This window comes from Phacochoerus africanus, chromosome 6 (assembly GCF_016906955.1).
Source record: "Phacochoerus africanus isolate WHEZ1 chromosome 6, ROS_Pafr_v1, whole genome shotgun sequence".
NCBI classification, from domain to species: domain Eukaryota; kingdom Metazoa; phylum Chordata; class Mammalia; order Artiodactyla; family Suidae; genus Phacochoerus; species Phacochoerus africanus.
Window position 1 is genome coordinate 107,229,051 of NC_062549.1, and position 25,108 is coordinate 107,254,158.

Below are 25,108 nucleotides of genomic sequence, written 5' to 3' on the forward strand. Positions count from 1 at the left end.
AGTTCTCTCCTAAAAATTGAATAAATCAAGAATTGCTCTTATTACTATTTAATATGCTGAGATATATTTGCTAAGATGAGCAGAACAGTCTAATTTTATCTTTGCTTTAAAATATTTTTCTTGGGGAGGTTCCTCTGTGGCCCAGTGGGTTAAGAATCTGACTGCAGGAGTTCCCGTCATGGCTCAGTGGATAATGAATCCGACTAGGAACCATGAGGTTGCAGGTTCCATCCCTGGCCTCGCTCAGTGGATTAAGGATCTGGCATTGCTGTGAGCTGGGATGTAGGTCACAGATGCGGCTCAGATCCAATGTTGCTGTGGCTGTGATGTAGGCTGGCAGCTGTAGCTCCAGTTGGACTCCTAGCCTGGGAACCTCCATGTGCCATGGGTGCGGCCCTAAAAAGCAAAAAAATAAAAATAAAAATAAAAAATAAGAACCTCAGGAATTAGATGCATCAGGTATTGCTACAGTTATAAGGTAGAACTGAAAGTAGAATTGTCTGCATATATGAATAAATGGCAATAAACCCCTCCCCAGATTCTCTTGTTACTCTACATAGCCTCAGAGTCACCTTTATCTTCCTCTGAGACGAGATTGAAGTTTGCTCTCTGGAGAGGCTGACCCGAGAAGTTCTGAATTATGGAATACCATACACAAATGAGGTGCACAAATAAAGGGGATTAAATAAAAGTCTGGTGGCCCGGCTGATGATCCCTGAACAGAAGACTGGATTTCTTTTTGCAAAAGCTGACTAGAAAGACCTAAACGAGCAAGGGCTGGTTACCCCTCCGTAGTGAAGCTGCTGTTCAACAGCTCCCAACACTGCACCTTTGCATTCCACATTTTAGCACCTCATTCTTTTTCTTTTCTTCTTCTTTTTTTTTTTTTCTCTTTTTGCTTTATAGGGCTGCACCTGCAGCATATGGAAGTTCCCAGGCTAGGGGCTGAATTGGAGCTATAGCTGCCTGCCTGCCCCACAGCCACAGCAATGTGGGATCCAAGCCATGTCTGCGACCGTGTCTACACCACAGCTCAGGCCAACGCTGGATTCTTAACCCACTGAGCAAGGCCAGGGATGGAACCCGCCATCCTCATGGATACTAGTCGGGTTTGCAAGCTGCTGAGCCGCAACAGGAATTCCCTAGTACGTCATTCGTAAGTATAAATAAATAATTGAAGATGCTAAACTATCTGAGACCTAAAGACAAAGAAGGAAAGAGATTTAAACAAATGATATAGGAATCAGGAGTTCCCGTCATAGCGCAGCAGAGGTGAATCCAACTAGGAGCCATGAGGTTGCAGGTTCGATCCCAGGCCTTGCTCAGTGGGTTAAAGATCCGGCGTTGCCGTGAGCTGTGGTGTAGGTTGCAAACGTGGCTCGGATCTGGCGTTGCTGTGGCTCTGTCATAGGCTGGTGGCAACAGCTCCGATAGGACCCCTAGCCTGGGAATCTCCATATGCTGCAGGTGTGGCCCTAAAAAAGACAAAAAATAAAAATAAAAAATGATATAGGAATCATAAGAATACTGTTTTAAAAGATAATTGATATATTTAAAGAATTGGATACTATTTGGGAAAAAAAAAGTGATCAGTAGATGAAAAAGTAGAACCAGAAAATAAAAATAACCCAAAGAAATCCAGTAGAAAAATTGGAAGATAAAGTTGAAGCCATTTCCCAGAAAAATAGTATGCAAGAACCAGGAAAAAGAAAACAGAAAAGTGAGTACAATTCATGCGGGAAGCCTAACATCCAACTAAGTGTTCCAGTAAAAGGAAACACATCGAGGAGGAGAAGTCATTTAATAGGGAATGTAAAAAAATTTCCCAGAACTGAAATACACATACTTAACGATCAAAAGGATGTTTTGAACAATGAGCATCTATACTAAGAAACATCATTATGAAATTTCAGAACTAAATTTTAGAAAAATTCAGTTCAATCTACATGTGTTTCTCCTGTGAGTCTCCCTTACCACTCACACAAAACACCACTCCTGGTCACTGAATGTGTGGTGGTTTTTCCCCCCTCCAGGCAATTCTTTGTGACACCAGCTGGGTGTCCTACAATTCAACTCAATTCTGATGCTGTGTACCTGGATGTAGTGTCAGCTCCTACAAGTTAAGGCCTCAGTCCCACAAGACTGCTCCTACCCACTTTGGATGCCCATTGCAAATAGCAGGTCCTAGGTTATCCCCACCTTCTGTCCAATTTGGCCCCAACTCAGAGGTTCCCACAACCTTCTCAGTTTAATTAATTTCCTAGGGTGGTTTACAGAACTCAGGGAAATGCTTCCTTAAACATTTTATCAGTTAATAAAAGGATATGATAAAGGATCAGATGAATAGCCAGGTGAAGAGATAGCAGGGTAAGGTCTGGGAGGGTCCCGAACACAGGAGTTTCTGTCCCTGTGGAGTTTGGGATAGGTCACCCTACCAGGGTGGATGTGTTCAGCAACCTGGAAGCTCTCTGAATCCCATCTTATTGGCATCTTTATGGAGAATGCATCAAGTGGGCATGACTAATCATTAACTCTGTTTTCAGTCCTTCTCCCTTCTCAAGGGAATGGGAAGTGGGGCTGAAAATTCCAAGCTTCTAATCATGGGTTCCTTCTGGTGACCAGCCCTCATCCAGGAGCCCTCCAGGAGCCCACCTAGAGCTGCTTCATTAGAACAAAAGGTACACTTGTTACCCAGGAAATTATAAGGGTTTCAGGAGCTCTGTGTCAAGAACTGGGGGCAGGAGTTCCCTTCATGGCACAGTGGAAACGAATCTGATTAGAAACCATGAGGTTGTGGGTTCCATCCCTGGCCTTGCTCAGTGCGTTAAGGATCTGGCGTTGCCTTGAGCTGTGGTATAGGTTGCAGATGCCACTCAAATCTGGCATTGCTGTGGCTGTGGCTCTGATGTAGGCCGGCAGTTACAGCTCTGATTCGACCCCTAGCCTGGGAACCTCCATATGCCGCGGGTGCAGCCCTATAAAGACAAAAAAAAAAAAAAAAGAACTGGGGACAGAGACCAATATAAATTTCTTATTATGTCATAACATCATAAAAACACTGGGAATTAGAGCCTGGGTTACGCAGGGAGTAGGGAGAAGGATCAAAACAGATCATAGACAAGATTGGGAGTCAGAATGACATTGGGCCTCTCAGCAGCAACTTCTGGCTCATCTGGAAGCTGGAAGATGATGGGCCTTTTAATTCTCAGAGAAAATGACTTTCAACCTAAAATTTTATGCCCAGCCTATTAACCGAGTATAAAAATACCACATGAAGACATATTTGGACCATTACAGTCTAAAAAAAATGTACACTCATTTCCCCTTTCTCAGAGGAGGACATGTGCTCTATTATAATGAGTGAGTAAACCGTAAAAGGAATCCATAGTGTCAGGAAACAGGACAGCCAACACAGGGGTAAACAGATTCCAGGATAATTAAGATGAAAGTTCATTTATTAGACCTAGAAAATAACAAGACCAGAAAGGAACAGGAGGTCAGAAAACTTGGTATACAGACATTTTCAAGGAGGAAAAAAAGAAAGTGGTGTTTGTTGTGTTTGAGCATATTGGGAGCAGGTCTGTACACTTACAGAGAGTTGCTGGAGTTCCCGTAGTGGCTCAGTGGTTGACAAATCCGACTAGAAACCATGAGGTTGCGGGTTCAGTCCCTGGCCTTGCTCAGTGGATTAAGGACCTGGCGTTGCCGTGAGCTGTGGTGTAGGTTGCAGACGAGGCTCAGATCTGGCATGGCTGTGGCTGTGGTGTAGGCTGGCAGCTGCAGCTCCGATTGGACCCCTAGCCTGGGAACCTCCATATGCTGCAGGAGCTGCCCAAGAAATGGCAAAAAGACAACAAACAAACAAACAAAAAAACACTTATAGAGAGTTGCAAAATGAATTAGTAATAGATATGTTTATCATAGATGGCCTTTATTATGTTGCGTTTCTTTGCCTCCATACTCACTTTGTTGGGAATTTTTTTTTTTTATCATAAATGGGTGTTGAATTTGGTAAAGTGGTTTCCCTGTATTTATTGAGATGATAATATGATTTTTATCCTTCATTTGGATAATGTAATGTATCACATTGATTTGTGGATATTGAACAATCCTTATGTCCCTGAAATACAGTATATGATCCTTTAAATGTATTGTTGAATTCATTTTGCAAATATTTTGTTGAGAATTTCTGCATCTATATTCATTAGAGATTTTGGCTTGTAAATTTTTTTTTGTCTTTTTGCTATTTCTTGGGCCGCTCCCGCCGCACATGGAGGTTCCCAGGCTAGGGGTCGAATCGGAGCTGCAGCCACCGGCCTACGCCAGAGCCACAGCAACTCGGGATCCGAGCCTCGTCTGCAACCTACACCACAGCTCACAGCAACACCAGATCGTTAACCCACTGAGCAAGGGCAGGGACCAAACCCGCAACCTCATGGTTCCTAGTCAGATTCGTTAACCACTGCGCCACGATGGGAACTCCAAATTTTTTTTTTTATAATATGCTTGTCTGGTTTTAATTTCAGGGTAATACTGACTTCCTAAAATGAATTGGGAAGTGTTCCTCTTCTTCTTTTTTTGGAAGAGTTTGCGAAGAATTGGTATTAATTCTTATTTAAATGTTTGGTAGAATTCACCAGTGAGGCCATGTGGTCTTAGACTTTCATTTATTTGGAGGGTTTTTTTTTGTTGTTGTTGTTTTTTTTTTTGGTCTTTTTGCCATTTCTTGGGCTGCTCCCATGGCATATGGAGGTTCCCAGGCTAGGGGTCTAAATGGAGCTGTAGCCACCGGCCTACGCCAGGGCCACAGCAACACGGAATCCGAGCCGCGTCTGTAACCTACACCACAGCTCACTGCAATGCTGGGTCCTTAACTCACTGAGCAAGGCCAGGGATCGAACCCACAACCTCATGGTTCCTAGTTGATTCATTAACCACTGAGCCACGGTGGGAACTCCTATTTGGAGGTTTTTGATTACTGATCCCATCTCCTTACTAATAATTGGTCTGTTCAAATTTTCTGTTTCCTCATGATTCCATCTTGGTAAGTTATGTGTTTCTAGGAGTTTATCCACTTCTAAAATGTCCAGTTTGTTGGTGTATAATTGTTCGGTAGTCTCTTTTGACCCTTTGTGTTTCTGTGGTATCAGTTCTCATGTCTCCTCTTTCATTTCTGACTTTATGAGGTTTTTTTTTCGTGGTGAAGCTAGCTGAAGTTTTGTCTATTTTTTCTTTTCAAAAAAACAGCTCTTAGTTTTGTTGATCTTTTCTATTATCTTTTTAGTTGCTATTTATTTCTGCTCAGATCTTTATTTCCTTTTATCAACTAACTTTGGGCTTCATTTGTTCTTTTTTTCTAGTCCCTTGGAGTATAAAGTTAGGTTTATATTTATAATCTTTCTTGTTTCTTAATATAGGCATTTACCACTATGAACTCCCCCTTTTAATCTGCTTTTTTTTCTGAATCCCATAAGTTTTGGTATGCTGTATTTCTTTTTTTTTTTCATTTTTAAACGTTTTATTGATTTATAGTTGATTTATAATTCTGTAATAATTTCTGCTCTACAACAACGTGATTCATTATACACATACACATACACATATCCACTCTTTTTCAGATTCTTTTCCCATATAGGTTATCACAGAATATTGGGGAGAGTTCCTTGTGCTATGTAGCAGGTGTCCTTTTGCCCTCTGTCATATATACAGTAGTGTGTATATGCCAAACCCAAACCCCCCCATCTATCCCTCCCCAACAACTGTCCCCTTTGGTAACAATATGTTTGTCTGTGAAGTCTGAGTCTATTTCTGTTCTGTAAATAAGTTCATTTGTATCATTTTTTTTTAGATTTCACCTGTAAGTGATATCATATGATGTTTGCCTTTCTGTTTATGACTTTTTCACTTAGTGTGATAGTCTTCAGGTCCATCCATGTTGCTGCAAATGACATTGCTTTATTTTTTATGACTGAGTAATACGCCATGTATATATGTATCACATCTTTATCCATCCATTCCTATTTCAATGGACATTGAGGTTGCTTCCATGTTTTGGCTATTGTAAATAACGCTGCACTGCACATTGAGGTGCATGTATTTTTTTGATTTGGAGTTTCCTCTGGATATATGCCTAGGAGTGGCATTGCTGGATCAGATGTTAGTTCTATTTTTAGTTTTTTTGAGGAACCTCCATACTGTTTTCCACTGTGGTTGAACCAATTTACATTCCCACCAATGGTGTAGGAGGGCTACTTTTGCTTTGTATCCGCTCTAGTATTGTTTGTAGACTTTTTGATGATGGCCATTCTGACCCACGTGAGGTGGTACCTCAAAGTAGTTTTGATTTGCATTTCTCTAATAATTAGTGATATGAGCATCTTTTCATGTGTTTTTTGCCATCTGTCTGTCTTCTTTAGAGAAATGTCTATATAGATCTTCTCCCACTTTTTAATTGGGTTGTTCTTTTTTTGATAGTGAGCTGTTGAGTTGTTTGTATATTTTGGAGATTAATGTCTTGTCAGTCACTTTATTTGCAAATATGTTCTCCCATTCTGTGGCTTGTCTTTTTATTTTGTTTATGCTTTTCTTTGCTGTGCAAAGCTTTTAAGTTTATATAAATCCCGTTTATTTTTGTTTTTATTTTCATTATTCTAGGAGGTGGTTCTGTAATTTATGCCAAAGAGGATTCTGCTTATGTTTTTTTCTAAGGGTTTTATAGTATTTAGTCTTATATTTAGGTTTTTAATCCATTTTGAGTTTTTTTTTTTTTTTTGGTATGGTATTAGAGAGTGTTCTAATTTCATTCTTTTACATGTAGCTATCCAGTTTTTTCAGCACCACTTATTGAAGAGACTGTCTTTTCTGTATTGTATAATCTTGCCTCCTTTGTTATAGATTAGGTGACCATAGGTGTGTGGGTTTATTTCTGAGCTCTCTGTCCTGTTCTGTTGATCTTTATTCTGGTTTTTGTGCCAGTACCATACTGCTTTGATGATTGTATCTCTGTAGTAGAGTCTGAAGCCAGGAGCCGGATTCTTCCAGTTCCATTTTTTCCCCCTCAGGATTGCTTTGGCTGTTTGGAGTCTTTTGTTTCCATGCAAATTTTAGAGTTTTTTGTTCTAGTTCTGTGAAAAATGCCTTTGGTACTTTGATAGGGATTGCATTGAATCTGTAGATTGCCTTGGGTAGCATAGTCATCTTGACAACATTGATTTCTTTCAATCCAAGAGCATATATATCTTTCCATCTGTGTCATCTTCAATTTCTTTCAACAGTGTCTTATAGTTTTTGCAGTTTGGGTGTTTTGCCTCCTTAGGTAGGTTTATTTCTAGGTATTTTATTCTTTTTGATGTGATGATAAATGGAATTGTTTCCTTAATTTCTCTTTCTGATCTTTTGTTGTTACTGTATAGAAATGCGAGAGATTTCTGTGTCTTAATTTTTATCCTGCAACTTTATTGAATTCATTGATGGGCTCTAACAGCTTTCTGATAGCATCTTTAGTATTTTCCATGTATAGTATTTTCATGTCATCTGCAAACAGTCATAGTTTTACTTCTTCCTGTCCAATTTGGATTCCTTTTATTTCTTTTTCTTCTCTGATTGTCATGGCTAGGACTTCCAAAACTACATGGAATAAAAGTGGCAAGAGTCGACTTCCTTGTCTTGTTCTTGATCTTAGCAGAAATTCTTTCAACTTTTCACCAATGATTTTAGCTGTGGGCTTGTCATATATAGCCTTTATTATGTTGAGTTAGATTCTGTCTATGCCCACTTTTTGGAGTTTTTTTTTAATTTAATTTTTTTTAATCAAAAACGGGTGTTCGGTTTTTCTTCAAAAGCTTTTGCTGCATCTGTTGAGATGATCATATAGTTTTTATTCTTCAATGTGTTAATGTGCTGTATCACACTGGTTGATTTGCTGATACTGAAAAATTCTTGCATCCCTGGGATAAATCCCACTTGGTCATGGTGTATGATCCTTTTAACGTATTGTTGGATTTGGTTTTCTAGTATTTTGTTGAGGATTTTTGCATCTATACTCATCAGTGATATTGGCCTATAATTTTCTTTTTTTGTGGCATCTTTGTCTGGTTTTGGTATCAGGATGATGGTAGCCTCAGAATAAGTTTAGGAGTATTCCTTCCTTTGCCCTTTTATGGAATAGTTTCAGGATAGGTGTTAACTGCTCTCTAAGTATTTGATAGAATTTGCCTGTGGAGCCAGCCACCCAGTCATGGGCTTTTGTTTGTTGGAAGCTTTTAAATCAGAGTTTCAATTTCAGTACTTTTTATTGGTCTGCTTGTATTTTTTATTTCTTTGTGCTTCAGTCTTGGAAGATTGTACCTTTCTATTTCTTCTAGGTTGTCCATTTTATTGGCATATAGGTCCTTGTAATAGTCTTTCAAGATTCTTTGTATTTCTGTGATGTCCATTGTAACTTCTCCTTTTTCATTTCCAATTTTACTAATTTAAGCCCTCCTCTCCCTTTTTTTCTGGATGAGTCTGCCTAAGGGTTTATAAATTTTGTTGATCTTTTGTAAAAACCAGCTTTTAGTTTCACTGATCTTTTCTATTGTTTTCCTCATTTCTATTTCATTTATTTTTGTTCTGATCTTTATGATTTCTTTCCATCTACCAACAGCGGGTTTGTTCTTCTTTCTCTAGTTGCTTTAGGTGTAAGGTTAGGTTGTTTATTTGAGATTTTTCTTGTTTGCTGAGATAAGCTTGTATTGCTATAAACTTCCCTCTTAGAACTGCTGCATCCTGTAGGTTTTATATCATTGTGTTTTCGTTTTCATTTGTCTCTGGGTATTTTTTGATTTCCTTTTTGATGTCTTCAGTGATCCATTGGTTGTTTAGTAGTATATTATTTAGTCTCCACATGTTCGTGTTTTCTGCAGTTTTGTTGTGGTTGTTGTTGACTTCTAGTCTTATACCATTGTGGTCAGAAAAGATGCTTGATATGATTTCAATTTTTTTTAATTTACTGAGACTTGATTTATGGCCTGGAATGTGATCTATTCTGTAGAATGTTCCATGTGTGCTTGAGATGAATGTGTATTCTCTTGCTTTTTGATGGAATCTTTTTAAAATTTATTTTTAACTAATTAATTAAAAAAATTTTTTTGAAGTATAGTTGGTTTACAATGTTGTGGTAATTTCTGCTGTACAACAAAGTGATTCATTTATACATATACATATAGCCATTCTTTTTCAGATTATTTTCCCATATAGGTTGTCACATAATAATGAGTAGAGTTCCCTGTGCTATACAGCAGGTCCTTGTTGACAATCCATTTCATATACAATAGTGTGCATATGCCATTCCCAAACCTCAAGTTCTTCCTTCTCCTCATTGGCCTTCACCGTGGAATGCTCTGGGTGTTCCTCTTCCCAACGCCAGACCCCCAGACTGGGGAACCTGATGTGGAGATCTCTCACTCCTGTGATATAATTATTTTCCAGTTTTTGAGTTGCCCACCTGGTGGGTATGGGATATGCTCATATCACAAAAACATCCCTCCTACTGTCTCCTTGTCACTTCTTCTTTGTCTTTGGGTGCAGAATATCTTTTGGGTAGTTTCTAGTCCTTTTTGTCAATGGTTGTTCAACTGTTAGTTGTGATTTTGATGTTTTTGTGAGAGGAGGCGGTCTTGAGTCCTTGTACTCTGCCATCTTATCTCTAATCCTGAAGTCCATTTGGTCTAATATGTTTCTTAAGGCTATTGTTTCATTATTATTTTTTAGAAGGATTTGTATTCAATTCATCTAAACTGAAAAAACAAAACTTTACACATTTCTCTTATCCTCTACTGCCCACCTCTTGCAACCACCAGTCTGCTCTTATCTGTATCTATGAGCATGGTTTTGTTTGTAAATTCTACGTATACGAGAAATCATTCAGTATTTTTTTTTTGTCATGGCTCTGCGGTTAATGAACTAGGATCCCTGAGGATGCGGGTTCCATCCCTGGCCTTGCTCAGTGGGTTAAGGATCTGATGTTGCCGAGATCTGTGGTATAGGTCGCAAATGTGGCTCAGATCCCATGTTCCTGTGGCTGTGGCGTTAGGCCAGCAGCTGTAGCTCTGATTTGACCCCTGGCCTGGGAAACTCCACATGCCACGAGTGCGGCCCTAAAAGGCAAAATAAACAAACAAACAAAAAACAGACTACAGTGAGATATCACCTCATACCTGTTAGGAGGACAATTATCAGAGAAGTCAAAATATAATAAGTATTGGCGAGGCTGTAGAGAATAGGGAACCCTTGTGTACTGTTGGTGGGAATGTAAATCGGTACAGCTGTTAGGGAAAAGAGTATGGAGGCTCCTCAAAAAATTAAAAATAGAACTACCTTGTGATCCAGCAATCCCTCTTCAAAGGAAATAAAATTCCTTGCTTGAGATAGCTGGACTTCCCATTCATTGCAGCATTATTCATAGTAGTCAAGATATGGAAACAAACTGTGTCCATTGACAGATGAATGGGTAAAGGGAACATGCCCTATCTCTTTATTTGTCTCATGTGGTAGAATGTTATAAACCTTAAAAAAGAAGGAAGTACTGCCATTAGGGACAACACAGAGGAGTCTGAAGGGCATCATAGTAAGTGAAAAAAGCCAAACACAGAAAGCAGATCCTGCAAAATCTCACTTAGATGCAGAATCTAGAAAAGTCAAACTCATAGAAGCAGAGAGGAAAATAGTCAGCAGGGGCTGAGAGGTGGGGGACATGGGCGTGTTGGTCAAAGGTTACAGACTTGTAGTTAAAAGATGAATAAATTTGGGAGATCTTGTATACAGCATGTTGGAGTTCCCATCCTGGTTCAGTGGTAACGAACCCGACTAGTACCCATGAGGATGTGGGTTCAATCCCTGGCCTCGCTCCGTGGGTTAAGGATCCGGCATTGCTGTGAGCTGTGGTGTAGTTGCAGACATGGCTCAGATCCCCCGTTGGTGTGGCTGTGGCATAGGCCTCAGCTGCAACTCTGATTCAACCCCTTGCTCGGGAACTTCGATATGCCGTAGGTGCAGACCTAAAAAGCAAAAGCAAAACAAAACAAACCAGCATGGTAACTGTAGTTTATAAGATTGTCTTGTATACTTTAAACTTGCAAAGAGTAGATTTCAAATGTTCACAACACATACACAAAATGCTAACAGTTTGAGTTGAATAATAAGCTTGATTGTGGTAATTATTTCACAGTGTGTGTGTGTGTGTGTATGTGTGTATATATATATATATATCAAAACATCACATTGTATATCTTCAATATATACAGTTTTTATTGCCAATCATACTGCAATATATATATATTGTTTTTAGCCTTGTTTTTAGCCTTGTGATATATGGGTTTTTTTGTTGTTTTGTTTTTTGTTTTTTGTTTTTTTGCTTTTTAGGGTCGCACCCGTGGCCTATGGAGGTTCTCAGGCTAGAGGTCAGATCAGAGCTGTAGCTGCCAGCCTACACCACAGCCACAGAAACATGAGATCCAAGCCATGTCTGCAGTCTACACCGCAGCTCACGGCAATGCTGGATCCATAAACCCACTGAGTGAGGCCAGGGATCCAACCTGCATCCTCATGAATGCTTGTCAGATTCATTTCCACTGAGCCACAATGGGAACTCCATGTAATATATGTATTTTATTTTTTATTTTTTAATGTATTTTAATAAAAATAAATATTTAATATAATTTGCCTTCCATAATATATACATATTGAATGAAGTTTCCTGAGTAATAAGATTGATATAGATAATCCATGAGATAGATGAATAAATGCATAGATGGAGGTATGTAAATGTATAGGTATATAGATATACCACCAGCAAAAACAACACATCTCATCAAGATTTAGGCATAAGCTTTGGAGTCAGAATTAAATGTGTATTATAGTAATTTTCTTAATTATTCAGTCCCCTACCTATAAGAGATTATGATGGTGTCACCTTTTGTCACGTGATTTGCAGTGCCTTCCTGATGTCCAGCTTGGCCGGTCGCCTATGAGCAGAATGTGACCTCCCTGCCCTTTGGCGTCTTTTACTTTTCCCTTTTAGTGAGAAGTTAGTGCTGCAGTTGGGGTTTAGAATTCTTCTGTGGCTTAGCTTCACACTGATCCCACATTTTGAATTACCGAGACTTCTGGACTCGACCTCCTAGTATTTTTTGACTATGAATGCTTTTCCCAGTTTATGCTTCTAATGCCTGGACTGACCTGTTGTCTGTACTCATCTGGTCCACAAACCATTGCCTGCAGCCAAACTCGCTGGAGCACCACAGGCTTCGTGCTGTACATGTTTATTGTCTGTCTAAGTCAGCTTTTATGCACCGGTGGCACACACCCTAAAATACCACCCGCCCTTTACAGACAAAATTTGTCCACTCCTGATCTAGATTACTGGAGCAGATTTTTTTTTTCTTTTCTTTTAGGGCCACGGCATTTGGAAATTCCCAGGCTAGGGGTCAAATGGGAGCTGCAGCCGTTGGCCTACACCACAGCCACTGCAACAATCCAAGCTGAGTCTGCAACCTACACCGCAGCTCACAGCAGTGCCAGATCCTTAACCCACTCAGTGGGGCCAGGGATTGAACTCACATCCTCATGCATACTAGTCAGGTTCCTTTCTGCTGAACGCCAATGGGAACTCCCAGAGTAGCTTTTTTAACTCTTTGTTTACGTTGTCCTCCCCCCCATAATCACTGAAGCCAACTTATTGTTACTTTGTTTTTGTTTTAATACAAATCTGATTGTTGTTCTCATATTTAAAACTGTTGTCTGACTTCCTAGTATCTTTACAATAAATGCAGACTCTTAGCGTGATGATAATCTTTAAAATCTGGCTTTTATTTACCTCTCCAATTTTTCTCTCTCATACTTTAACCCCCGTTCCCTTCCACTCTGCTTTAGGCCTTTTGAACTTTCTTCAGTTTTTGTCATGCTATCTCTTATTTCTTGGTTTTCTCATATACTTTTCTTAATGTCCCCTCTTGCTACACCCCCATGTTCATCTTTACAAATTCTTATGCCTCCTTCAGGTCTCAGAACAGGTGTTATTTCCTTTGGAAGTCTTTCTTGGACTGCTTAAATCTGACTTAGGTGTCTTACCCATATCCCTGTAGTGCTCTACTTGCCTTGTCATTGTTCCTTTGTTGTTCATCATCTGCCCTCAATCGAGTGACTTCTCTCTTTGTGCCTGACTGCTATCCGGTAGCGGTAGGTAGCGTAGAATCAATGGCAATAAAATGGACATCTCAGCACCCTGAGAGAGAGAGAGACGTGTTACAGGGTTTCGCTTGTCTTTTATTCCCTGTTAAATGTGGAGCCTGACAAAATAGCAGCAGTCTTTCTAGTGCTTTTGTCCCTCTGCCTAAAAGCAGGAACTACACTGGTCGGGCGGTTCTGAGCTTTGATGATGTTACACAGCTATGTGGAGACAAACAGTAGACAGGACTGAATACAGCCTGTAGCTGGGCTCTGCAGAAAGCTTCCAGACCATTTCCAGATAACTAGTACAGAGTTAGCCTAATTCTTCCCTACAGTTTTCCCCTGGGCTGCTAGGTTGTGGCCAATATGCAGATTCACTTACAGCTCCAGGGTTTAATCCCATTACCTTTCAGAGGCTTGCAGTCTTAGCTCAAACAAAATCTCTCCCTCCATTTAATCAATGCATTTTGAACTGTATAGTGAGAGGCAGGATGTGTAGCCGTTTGTAGTGAAAATGAATGGGTTAGAGTCTCTATGCCTTATTTTTTGTTCTTGTTTTTTTCTTTTTGAAATTGAGGAATAGTTGATTTAGAAGTTTGCTGGTGGCTCAGCAGGGTAAGGATCTGGCACTGGTCATTGCTGTGGCTTGGATCACTGCTGTGGTGTAGGTTTGATCCCTGGCCCTGGACCTTCTGCATGCTACAGGCGGGGCCAAAAAAAAAAAAAATAGTTGATTTACAGTGTTTCAGGTGTACAGCAAGCAAAACAATCAGTTATACATATGTTATATGTGTGTGTGTATATATATATATGTATATATATATTCTTTTTCAGATTCTTTTCCATTATCGTTATTACAAGATAAGGAATATAGTTCCCTGTGCTATAAGCAGGTCCTTGTTGTTTATCTGTATTATATATAGTAGTGAATATCTGCTAATCCCAAACTCCTAACTTATCCCTTCACCCTTTTCCCCTTTGGTAACTATAAGTTTATTTTCTGTGTCTGTGAGTCTATTTCTGTTCTATGAATAAGTTCAAAATCATATGATATCACTTATATGCGGAATCTTTTAGAAAAAGATACAAATGTGCCTTGTTTTTGTCATGTGTAAAGTGAAGAAGATCAAGGTGCCTGTCTCACACAACAGTTGTGAGGACTAAATGAGTCAAACAAATTAATATAAGTTTATGTAAAATGCCGAGAAGAGTGGCTGGCACATTTTCCCTTATTATATATGCTATGGAATGTGTAGGCTAAAAAAGAAGGCTCCTAAAACAAAAGCATGGGATGTGTTTTTTATTCTTCCTCAGCAGAAAAATACATGAAAGTATTTAGTGACTTTGGCATCTGTCTCAAGAACAGTGGTAATAAATTTCTGAGTGACTTCTGTCCTCTTAGGAAAGAAAAAGTGATGAGGGAGGTTCAGGGGGCATTTCCTTCCGGAACCCTGGAACTTTCGTCCTTATACTCGGTCTTCCCTTCGGTGCTGTGCGTTCTTTGGAGGTAGAACTGTTCTTCGACCTCCTTATTACTGTGTTCTTAGTTCAAGCAGAGTGTCTGGATTGTAAAAAAAAAAATGCATTGCTTTATTTGTTGACTAAGTGATTGAATGAATATTTTTCTGTTGCTAAGGGAAGTTTTCCTGGTTTGGTATTTACCATTAGTTAATGCTAATTCTGATTCTATAACATTGTAAGTGAGACCTTTAGAATGCAAAGAAAGTAGAAAAATTCATTTGGCTCTAGAGTTAAGGGACTCTAAGCTTCTTTAGTTAGGAAAGTACTGATGCAAATGTCCCAAGGCCTATGTCTGATAGAATACAATACAGTGGTATTTTTACTTTTTAAATGTTAATTTCTGACTTTTTTTTTTTTTTTTGGTCTTTTTGCCATTTTCTTGGGCCACTCTCTTGAGGCATATGGAGGTTCCCAGGCTAGGGGTCAAATCGGAGCTGTAGCCTCTGGCCTACACTAGAGTCACAGCAATGCGGGATCTAGCTGCATCTGCAACCCACACCACAGCTCACGGCAACATTGGATCCCTAACCCATTGAGCAAGGCCAGGGATGGAACCCGCAACCTCATGGTTCCTAGTCGGACTTGTCAACCACTGAGCCACTATGGGAACTCCCCTAATTTCTGATTTTGAATGTGGCACAAGATCATTGTTATTCCCATGAAATTACACATATTTCAAAAATTAGCGCACCTGCTTTTCCATAGGGTTCCTTTTTCCTCAGAAATGTCTAAATTTCAAAATTTTATTCTTTCTTAGACTTAATTTAATTACATTTAGAATTTTCAAATGAGAGGGTAAAATCTGCAGTTTGTAGTTAACTGGATAGAAACATTGGATTCACTTAAGAGGAATTGACTGCATCTATTTAAACAGAACTAAAGATCAATACCGGCTCAATATCAGAAGTGAGGAAATAGCAAATTATTGTGACATTTAGTTTTTACATAGTTTTATTTTATTTTATTTTTTGCTTTTTAGGGCCATACCCATGGAAGTTCCCAGGCTAGGGGTCAGACTGGTGCTCTAGCTGCTGGCCTATGCCACAGCAATGCAGGATCTGAACTGTGTCTGCAGCCTACACCACAGCTCCTGGCAATGCCAGATCCCTGACCCACTCATCAAGGCCAGGGATCGAACCCGCATTCTCATGGTTGCTAGTCAAATTTGTTTCTACTGTACCACAATGGGAACTCCCTAATTGTTACTTAATTTTAATAGTTAAATATCTAACTTAAAAAAACTTGATTGGGCATTAGCGTGTGCAAGTGTTGATTGAGGATGAAATTAAAACTCATCTTTTAAAAGTTGTATTTATCAATGGTAAAAAAACAAAACTATTATGCAAACTGGGAGTTCGAAACACAAAACATAATTCACAGATTTGCTTTTGATTTGTAATATACAGCACGGTTATCATGACTTTCAAATCCAGAGTTTTTCCCTATAAAACCATTGTTTATATGTGTTGATAAAATAAAACATATTTAGTAAATATGAACATACAGGTTTCCCCCATTATCTGAAAATAGAGCATTCCTATGAAATTTTTCCTAAGCCGAAGTGGTGTAAAGTGAAGAAGTAATTAATTATCTTAGGACATTTGCTGACAGATGCACAAAATAAATGGAGACAGAGCACAGATGCTCACAGACACAGTTCAAAGCTCCGGGGCCTTGATGCTGAGACACTGAGTGTAGCGCCTGGGGAAGGAGCGTGGTGGGGCCCTCTCCCTGCTCAGATGTGCACCGTAAGGGCTCCTGCAAAGCAATCCCTGAATGCTATTTGTGCTCTTTGCCTTCTTCTGTGATATAGCTTATATGTGGAATCTAAAAAAATTGTACAAATGAACTTGCTTATATTATAAAACAGACTGATAGGCGTAGAAAACAAACTTACGGTTATCAAAGGGCAAAGGTGAGAGAGGGGTAAATTGGGAGCTTGGGATTAGCAGATACACAATACTGCATATAAAACCGATAACCAGCAAGGACCTACTGTACAGCACAGTGAACTATATTCAGTATCTTGTAATAACTTATAATGGAACAGAATCTAAAAATGAAACTTGTGAACATCATGAATAAAGTGAGGATTCAGGAGCTCTTGCCTTGGCTCAGAGGAAACAAGTCTGACTAGCGTCCATGAAGATGCAGGATCGATCCCTGGCCTTGCTCAGTGGGTTAAGAATCGGGTGTGCCGTGAGCCGTGCTGTGGGTTGCACACGTGGCTCGGATCTGGCGTGGCTGTGGCTGTGGCGTAGGCTGGCAGCTGTAGCTCTGATTCGACCCCTAGCCTGGGAACCTCCACATGCCACACGTGTGGCCCTAAAAAGACAATAAATAAATACATAAATAAATAAAGTGAGGATTCAGGGGAAAGAAACAATTCGCATTCCAAGGATCAGGAATCAGAATGGCATTGGAGTTTGCAACAGCAGCATTGGAAAGTAGAAAACAATGGAATAGTATCTTAATTCCTGAGGGAAACTTAAAATTCTACATCTAGTGTACCTTTTAATGAAGCACAGGGGTAGCATGAATTGGTATTCAGGCATGCAGGATTAAAAACACTGTGTTCTGTGAGCATTTTCTCTGGAAGCTGCTGAAGGACATGCTCCCAGAAGACATGGATCTAGAAATAATGGACTCATCGCAGAGAGAGGGGCAGGGATTGCCAGTATGAGAGTGAGAAGTTCTGGGGTGACAGCCGGGCAGCAGGCCCAGCGAGCATCTAGTCCATTGCAGCAGGAAGACAGGGGGTCCTTGGGAAGGGACTTCCAGGGTTTTTGTTTTTTAAGGGAAGAAAGGAATCTGATTAATTTTTTGGTATTTGAGTATTTGGAAAATGAGAAATATTTTCACTAACCTCACAGAGTAAATGGAAGAATATAAGTGTAGCTTACAAGGAAAGATTTTTTTTTTTTTTTTTGTCCTTTTAGGGTTGCTCCCGAGGCATATGGAAACTTCAAGGCTAGGGGTCAAATCAGAGCTGCAGCCGCAGGCCTACACCACAATCACAGCATCGTAGAATCCGAATCACGTCTTTGACCTACACCACAGCTCACAGCCATGCCAGATCCTTAACCCACTGAGCGGGGCCAGGGATCAAACCCACATCCTCATGCATACTACTTAGGTTCCATACTGCTGAACCACAACGGGAACCCCCACAAGGAATGATTTTCATAGTGATCAAACTGTAACTACTGATTACTGATTTGTCAAAAATTAATTGACTATATCTCAGAATGTGGAGATTAGTGGAGATTAAGAGAGCTCAATTCTCATTAACTGTATTAGGAATCCATAGATGATTTGTAAAATCAATTAAGTTAAAAAATATCAGTCTGAACATATTATTTAGCCTACGTAAGTAAATACCAAGAGAAACAGCTAAGAAAAGATGAAAGTTATTTGTTTGTAATGACTGAAATTGGGAGGAGAGGTGAGGTGGATCAGGGGAGTACTGTTTTTTACTTACTGACCTTTTGGTGCTGTTTGATTATTTTTAAAGATGATAGAAGCGTTTGCATGCATTACTTGGTAAAACTAAAACCTAAAGCAAATGTCAATGGGCAGGTTCCTTTAAGGAGCACTAGGATTCAAGTGGACCCAGTGAAAGAGAAAAAGAAACATAAGTTTACCTTTTGTTTTAAAAGGGCTTTTTAAACTTTGTTTACTTTTGGTTTTCTGTTTTGGTTTATTCTAGGGCTTCAAAAACAAACCAAAAAAGATGGGTCACATAAAGGCAGATTTGATTGATGTGGACTTAATCAGAGGTGAGTTCTAAGGTTGTCTTGTTTCTTAGGTATATCATTACGTTATTTCATAGCGGTGCTAAAGATTCTTTTCCCACATCTTCCCTGTTTGATGGTGTACTTTCATTTCCAAAAGCGATGTTCTTCCCTCATCATTCAGGCTTTAGCATTTTTCTCCCCTTTGCTGAATACCGTGTGGCTCTGTAAATTACACGGTTTCCATGAGGGCGAAGGAGGCTTACTGCTGTGTAATCAAAATATATTATGTACCATTCAAACGAGCCTGCCTTTTTTTGAACTCCTGATCTAGTGTTTGAGGCAAGAAGTTAGTGTCGGTAATGAACATCTAAGAGGATTCTTTTTAACTGAACGGGTTATGTGCTGATTTTTGCTCTCATCTGTTTTTATATCCTGTTACACGTGGGCTAATGTTAGTACAGTGTATATCAATGTTTGATGTTTTGTTTTGTTGTATGTTTAAAGGCTCAACATTTGCCAAAGCCAAACCTGAAATCCCGTGGACGTCTCTGACTCGAAAGGGGCTTGTTCGAGTTGTATTGTTTCCATTTTTCAGCACTTGGTGGATTCAGGTTACCTCTTTAAGAATCTTTGTTTGGCTGCTGCTGCTTTACCTCATGCAAGGTAATGGGAGGAGTCGGAATAAATGATGACAGTTTCTTTTTGCTGCTTTTGCTATTAGATCATGCAGACCTTACTGTTCTTACATTTACCCTTTCCCTTGGTGGTATCACATACACTTGGAAATCATCATCAATTCATTTGCTGAGAGAGAGCAAACAGGATTGTCTGACTCTCCGCTCTCGAGTTTCTTCCCACCTGTCTCCCCAGCCAGGCCTTTCCAAACCTTTCTTCTTTCTGCCCTTTGAATACTGGATTACCTCAAGGTTGCTCCTGGATTCCCTTCTCTTCCCTGGGTGCTCTCATCAAGCCCTGATGCTTTCAACATAATCACGTACTGGTGATTCTCAAATTTGTATTTTCAGGCACGTCTCTCTGCTGAATTTCAGTCTCGTAAATTCAACGCCCTGTTTGACATTTCCATATGGGGATTTAATAAATATCTTGAACTTAATCATATCCAAAATGGAACTCTTGTTTTTTGTTTTTTTTTTTTTTTTTAACAAACGTTTCTTTTGTACGGACTTAACCCCTCTTCAGGTCTTCCCTTATTTCATTGAATGATACTATCAACCGCCCAGTTTTCAAGTGAAAAATTCAGTCTTCCTATTCTTCTCAACCATCAACTCTCGCTTGCCATCTGTCGCCAGGTCTGTAAGTTTGACCTCCAACATGTGTCCTGACCACTTATCCCAGCCTCTGCTGCCACCATCACAGTCCATGGCACCGGGATCCCTTCATCTGGATCGTGAGAGTGATGTCTGCTCTGAGCTTTCTTTCTACCAAACACTCTTTGCACAGCAATTAGAGAAATCTTTTGAAATGGAAACCATATCACACCATTTTCCTGCTTAAACCCTTTAGTGATGTCTTATTGCCCTTAGAATAGAAACCCCGACTTTTCACCAGGGCTACGGTGTGCCCTCCATGGTCCGTTCCCCGCGAACCTCTGGGATGTGATAGCACCCTGCTCCTCGCTCACCCCAGGCGTAAGGGCCTTTTCCTCTTCCTCACACAGGGCCTTTCTTTCTGTTTGAAACAACCATGAAGTTTTCACGTGGCTACCTTTGCTCTCATCTTTAAGATCTGCGCTCAGACGTAACTTTCATAGAGAGGCTGTCCTTGTCTATACTGTCTAAGTAGTCCTTCCACCCCTCAGTCACTATCACAGGAATCTTTTTATTTTATTTTATTTTTTTTGGCCGCACGCACAGCATGGGGAAGTTCCCGGGGCAGGGATTAAATCTGAACCACAACAGCGCAAGGGAACTCCCAGGAATCTTTTAATTTCTGTATTGCACATCACTACCTGATGTTTTTTTCTCTTCTCACTGTGTGCAGGGAGGGACCCCGTGTATTCACTTCACTATATTCTATTGCCTACCAGGAGCACTTCCTGAAAGAGGGCAGTGTATATATGGTTATACCTGAGCAATCAGACATGAATTAGAACAAAGAGTAGGTGGAAGGTGAAGTTTGGGTTAGGGTGAAAGGGTTTGGGGTGATTTTTTTTTTTTTTTTAATCTTCTTAGGGCCGCACCCTAGGCATATGGAAATTCACAAGCTAGGAATTGAATTAGAGCTGCAGCTGCCGGCCTACACCACAGCCACAGCAACTTGGGATCCGAGCCATGTCTGTGACTTACATCACAGCTCATGGCAATGCCAGATCTTTAACTCATTGAGTGAGGCCAGGGATCCAACCCGCATCCTCATGGATACTTGTTACCTGTGAGCCACGAAGGGAACTCCTAAGGTGATTTTTGTTACCTTTTATCAGTGTCAGTTTTTTGAATTGTCTTCCTAACTATCATTTTAGTGGCTGCATAATATTCCATCATGTGGACACACCATCATTTAAAGCTATCATTTTAAGCTTGTGTGAGTCTATCATATGGATTTACCATAAATACTCTTTAATAACTGCTTAATATTCTATTATATAAAAGTATCATAATTTATATACCATTCCCATATTGTGAGCATTTAGGTTGTTTGTAGATTTTTCCCTATTAGTAATACTATCATGAACAAAATTTCTCACATTTTATATTACTTCCTTGGAATTTATTCTCTGAAACAATTAACAGATCAAAGAATGTAAACATTTTAAGGCTTTTAGTACATATAGTGAAGTCGTGGGCCACACAATTCTTTTGGAAAGTAGGTGATAAGAATGTTTCTTTTACCACAATCTTACCAGCATTATTATGATTTAAAAAATTGTTACCTAGTTTGATATACAGAAGATACTTTGCTTGTCTAATGTGCATTTATTTGGTCACTTGAAAGGATGAAGTTAAATGTTAAATATTTTTTCTACATGTGAAATAATTTCTTTCTTGTTGAGATAAATTAAATTTATTTTCATGTACACCATTACCTATTTCTGGACTTCGTATTCTGCACCATCAACTTGTCTGATTATTCTCTTATCTATGCCAATTTTTTAAATGACTGTAGCTACTTAATATGTAGAAACCTTGAGCAGGACAAGTATTCCCCTGTTATTCTACCTTTTCAACATTTTTTCTTAGGTTCTTACTTGGTTATGCTTTCCAAAATAATTAGAATTATTTTATCATGAACAGAAACAAAAACAAAAAATTTTGGAATTTGGACTGGAATTCCCTGTTTCCCGCCCCCAACTCCAAAATGTAGATATGGATATATTTAGGGGGAATGGGAAGAAAATTGAGCTATCTCTCTTTTTAATCAAGTCTCCTGTTAATCTTTCAGTAAAGTTTTATAGGAATTTTTTTTTTTCTTATAAGACTTGCTTAGATCTTAAACTCAAATTTTAAAAATTGTGTTAAAATATATATAACCTACAAGTTACCATCGTAACCATTTCTAAGTATACAGTTCAGTGACAGTCAGTACATTCATGTTATTATGCAGCCATCACCACCGTCCATCTCTAAGGCTTTTTTCATTTTTTTTTCCGAACTGAAACTGTACCCATTAAATCAGCAACTCTCCAATTCCTCCTCCCTCTAGCCCGGGGCAACCACCATGCTCCTTTCTGACTCTAGCACTCTGACGACTCTATGGGTAGCTCATAGAAGTGGAATCATAGAGCATTTGTCCTTGTTTCACTTAGCACGTGTCTTCAAGATTCATCCATTTGGAGCACATGTCAGTATTTCCTTCCTTTTTAAGGGTGAATTAATAATTGATTGTATGTTTCTACCACATTTTGTTTGTATATTCATCCATCAGAGATGCTTGGGGGCTTCCACATCAAAGTAGAATATTTTATTTTTTTGGTCTTTTTTTGCCTTTTTAGGACTGCACCTGCGGCACATGGAGGTACACAGGCTAGGGGTCTAATCGGAGCTGTGGCTGCCGGCCTACACCACAGCCACAGCACCTCGGGATCCAGGCCACATCTTCGACCTACACCACAGCTCATGGCAACACTGGATCCTTAACCCACTGAGCGAGGCCAGGGATCAGACCCGAGTCCTCATGGATGCTAGTCAGGTTCACTAACTGCCGAGCCACGACAGGAGCTCCTAAAATCAACTATTTAATGTTTTAATTTCTGTTGCTCCTGTTACAAGTATGAGACTTTTTGTTATGAATTTTAACAGTTACATTTGAAAGCATTTAGTTTATATTTAAAATTGTTATAACCAGGCACTTTATTAAACTCTCATTGATTCTCATAGTTTTTCAGTGCTTCTCACACATTTTCCAATGGTACAGTCATACTGTTGGCATGATGAAAAGTTGTTCTCTTTTTCATACATTTCATTTACTCATATTGAGTTAGTGACCATGTTCAGAGCAGTGTTAAGTAATAACCGTACGAGTGGTCATCTTGTTTTGTTCCTATTCAGAATGTCTTCGTTAATATGATTCATGCTGATTTAACTTAGATATTCCTTAGTATATGTGCTGCCGAAGCGAGCACTACCTCTATATTCTTTAGGGTGTTAAAGAAATATTTTTATATTCCTCATATTTTTGAAAAGATTGGCATGTATGATCAATTACAAATCAGGAACAAATCGTTTGTTTTTATGGAATCCTTTTTCACTATTCAAGTTGGACCAAACCTAGCAGGTTAAAGGCACAGTCCTTCCCAAGACACCAGCCTTACTCTGGGAGTCCCTAGGGCCGCCCTTCCTCTGACCAGCTGACTCCAGCTCATTCCTTATGGTTTAATGATTCACTTGAATGACCCATAGAAACCAGGAAAGTACTGTACTTAGACGATACAAATGAGAAGAAATGCATGGGGTGAAGTCGGGGAAGGCTCCAGTCAGAAAGTGTTCATCATCCTCAGGGCTCTGTTACCTTGCCATCCCTGATGGATGGCAGCGTGCAGAAGGTAGTGCCAGCCAGAGATGCTCACCCAAGCTTTGGTATCCAGAGTTTTTACTGAGGGTTTATTGTACAGGCGTGATTGATGGAGTCACTGGCCAAGTAGTGGCCCTCTGTCTTTAGCGCCCCTTCCCTTCCCAGAGGTCAGGCTGATACTATGTGGCTCAAAGGCCCAGCCCTCTAATTACATAGTTGGTCTTTGTGGTGTGGCTACTCGTACTCCTAGTCACTTTATTGGCACACACTGTCAGGTATGGTCCAAGATGCCCACCATGAATAACAAAGATACTTCCATCATTTGGGAAATTCCACGAGTTTAGAGGTTACCTCCCAGGAATCAGGGACAAAGCCTGTTTACGCAGCTGTCAGTTGAGACGGTATGTATGCAGGCAATCAAAATGACATCATATTAAAATATTAAATTACATCAGTTTAGTCAACAAATCCTTAAGTGCATGGCATGTCTGTGCCAAGTATTCTTCTATTCAACATGGTCTTGGTGCGTTATTCTTTTGCTCTATTGTCAAATGACTTTGATAGGGTTTCAACTATTTGTTCAACAAATGCTGAGTGCTTACTACGTGCCAGATACTGAACTAGGTATAGCAGTGAACAAAATAGACAAAAATTCCTGCCTTCATGGTGTTTACTTTCTAGAGGTAAATTTATAACCATTTTCACAAGTCAGCAAGGTTTGCAATGTGTTGTTTTGGTGCTGCTCTTGCTATGTTTGGGTATCAGAGTATCAGGGCATGAAATTGATTTGGTAGCTTTTTCTCCATATACGAAAGTTCATGTAGCACGAGAATTATCTTTATGTTAAAGTCTGAATGAACTAATCTGGAAGTTGTATCTGGAAGTTTGGGGAGATGGTTTGTGACATTTTTCTTGCTTTTCTTTTTTTTTGACTGGAGTAGAGTTGATTTACAATGTTGTGTTAGTTTCAGGTGTACAGCAAATCCAATCAGTGATACATACACACACACACACACACACACATCCATTCTTTTTCAGTGTGATGTTTTAATGTTTGTTTCTTTCATTATTTATTTCTTTGGACATTTCGTGTACATGTACAAAGAGGCAGTGTAACACAGCAGTTAAGAATAGGACTCTTGGAGCCTGGCTGCTGGGTTCCAATCCCAGCTCTGCTGATTGCTAACTCTGGGCCTTGGAAACTACTGTTCCTTTGAGCAAAACAACACTTCGAAGGATTTTGTGGCATCTAGTTTTGTGGTAGAAAGTCTTTTGAAATATCTAGATTATCATACTGCTAGAAAGGCAGATCCTTTGGACACATTGTTCTTTACCTATGCTGCGGTCTAGGGCTTCAGGTTTTCACTCAGCTAACGTGCAGGTGGATTGTATTGTAGGAAATTATATGCTTTCACTTGCGTACTTTTTTTTTTTTCAGGACCATGCCCGTGGCACATGGATGTTCCCAGGCTAGGGGTCCAATTGGATCAAAAGCTGCTGACCTACACCACAGCCATAGCAACGCCAGATCTGGCCTCGCCTGCAACCTACACCACAGCTCATGGCAACACTGGATCCTTAACCCACTGAGTGAGGCCAGGGATCAAACCTGCATCCTCATGGATACTTGTCAGGTTTGTTATCGCTGAGCCACAACGGGAACTCCTGTATGCTTT

At 39.7% G+C, this 25,108-nt stretch overlaps 1 protein-coding gene across 6 annotated transcripts in view; it reads left to right on the forward strand.

The window, feature by feature from the left end:
* PHTF1 (putative homeodomain transcription factor 1) overlaps positions 1–25,108 on the forward strand; it is a 72,113-nt gene that overhangs the window by 8,911 nt on the left and 38,094 nt on the right. For 4 of the 6 annotated variants that reach the window (XR_007135567.1, XR_007135566.1, XR_007135568.1 and 1 more), the window contains exons 4-5: positions 18,437–18,506; positions 18,969–19,127. The exons of 1 other annotated variant lie outside the window; for it this stretch is intronic. Coding sequence is in view for 1 of the 5 variants with exons in the window: in XM_047784975.1 (XP_047640931.1) it covers positions 18,437–18,506; positions 18,969–19,127 (229 nt within the window). In the remaining 4 variants the exon portion in view is untranslated. The remainder of the gene's footprint in view (positions 1–18,436; positions 18,507–18,968; positions 19,128–25,108) is intronic. One more of the 6 variants, XR_007135569.1, reaches the window with a different exon arrangement.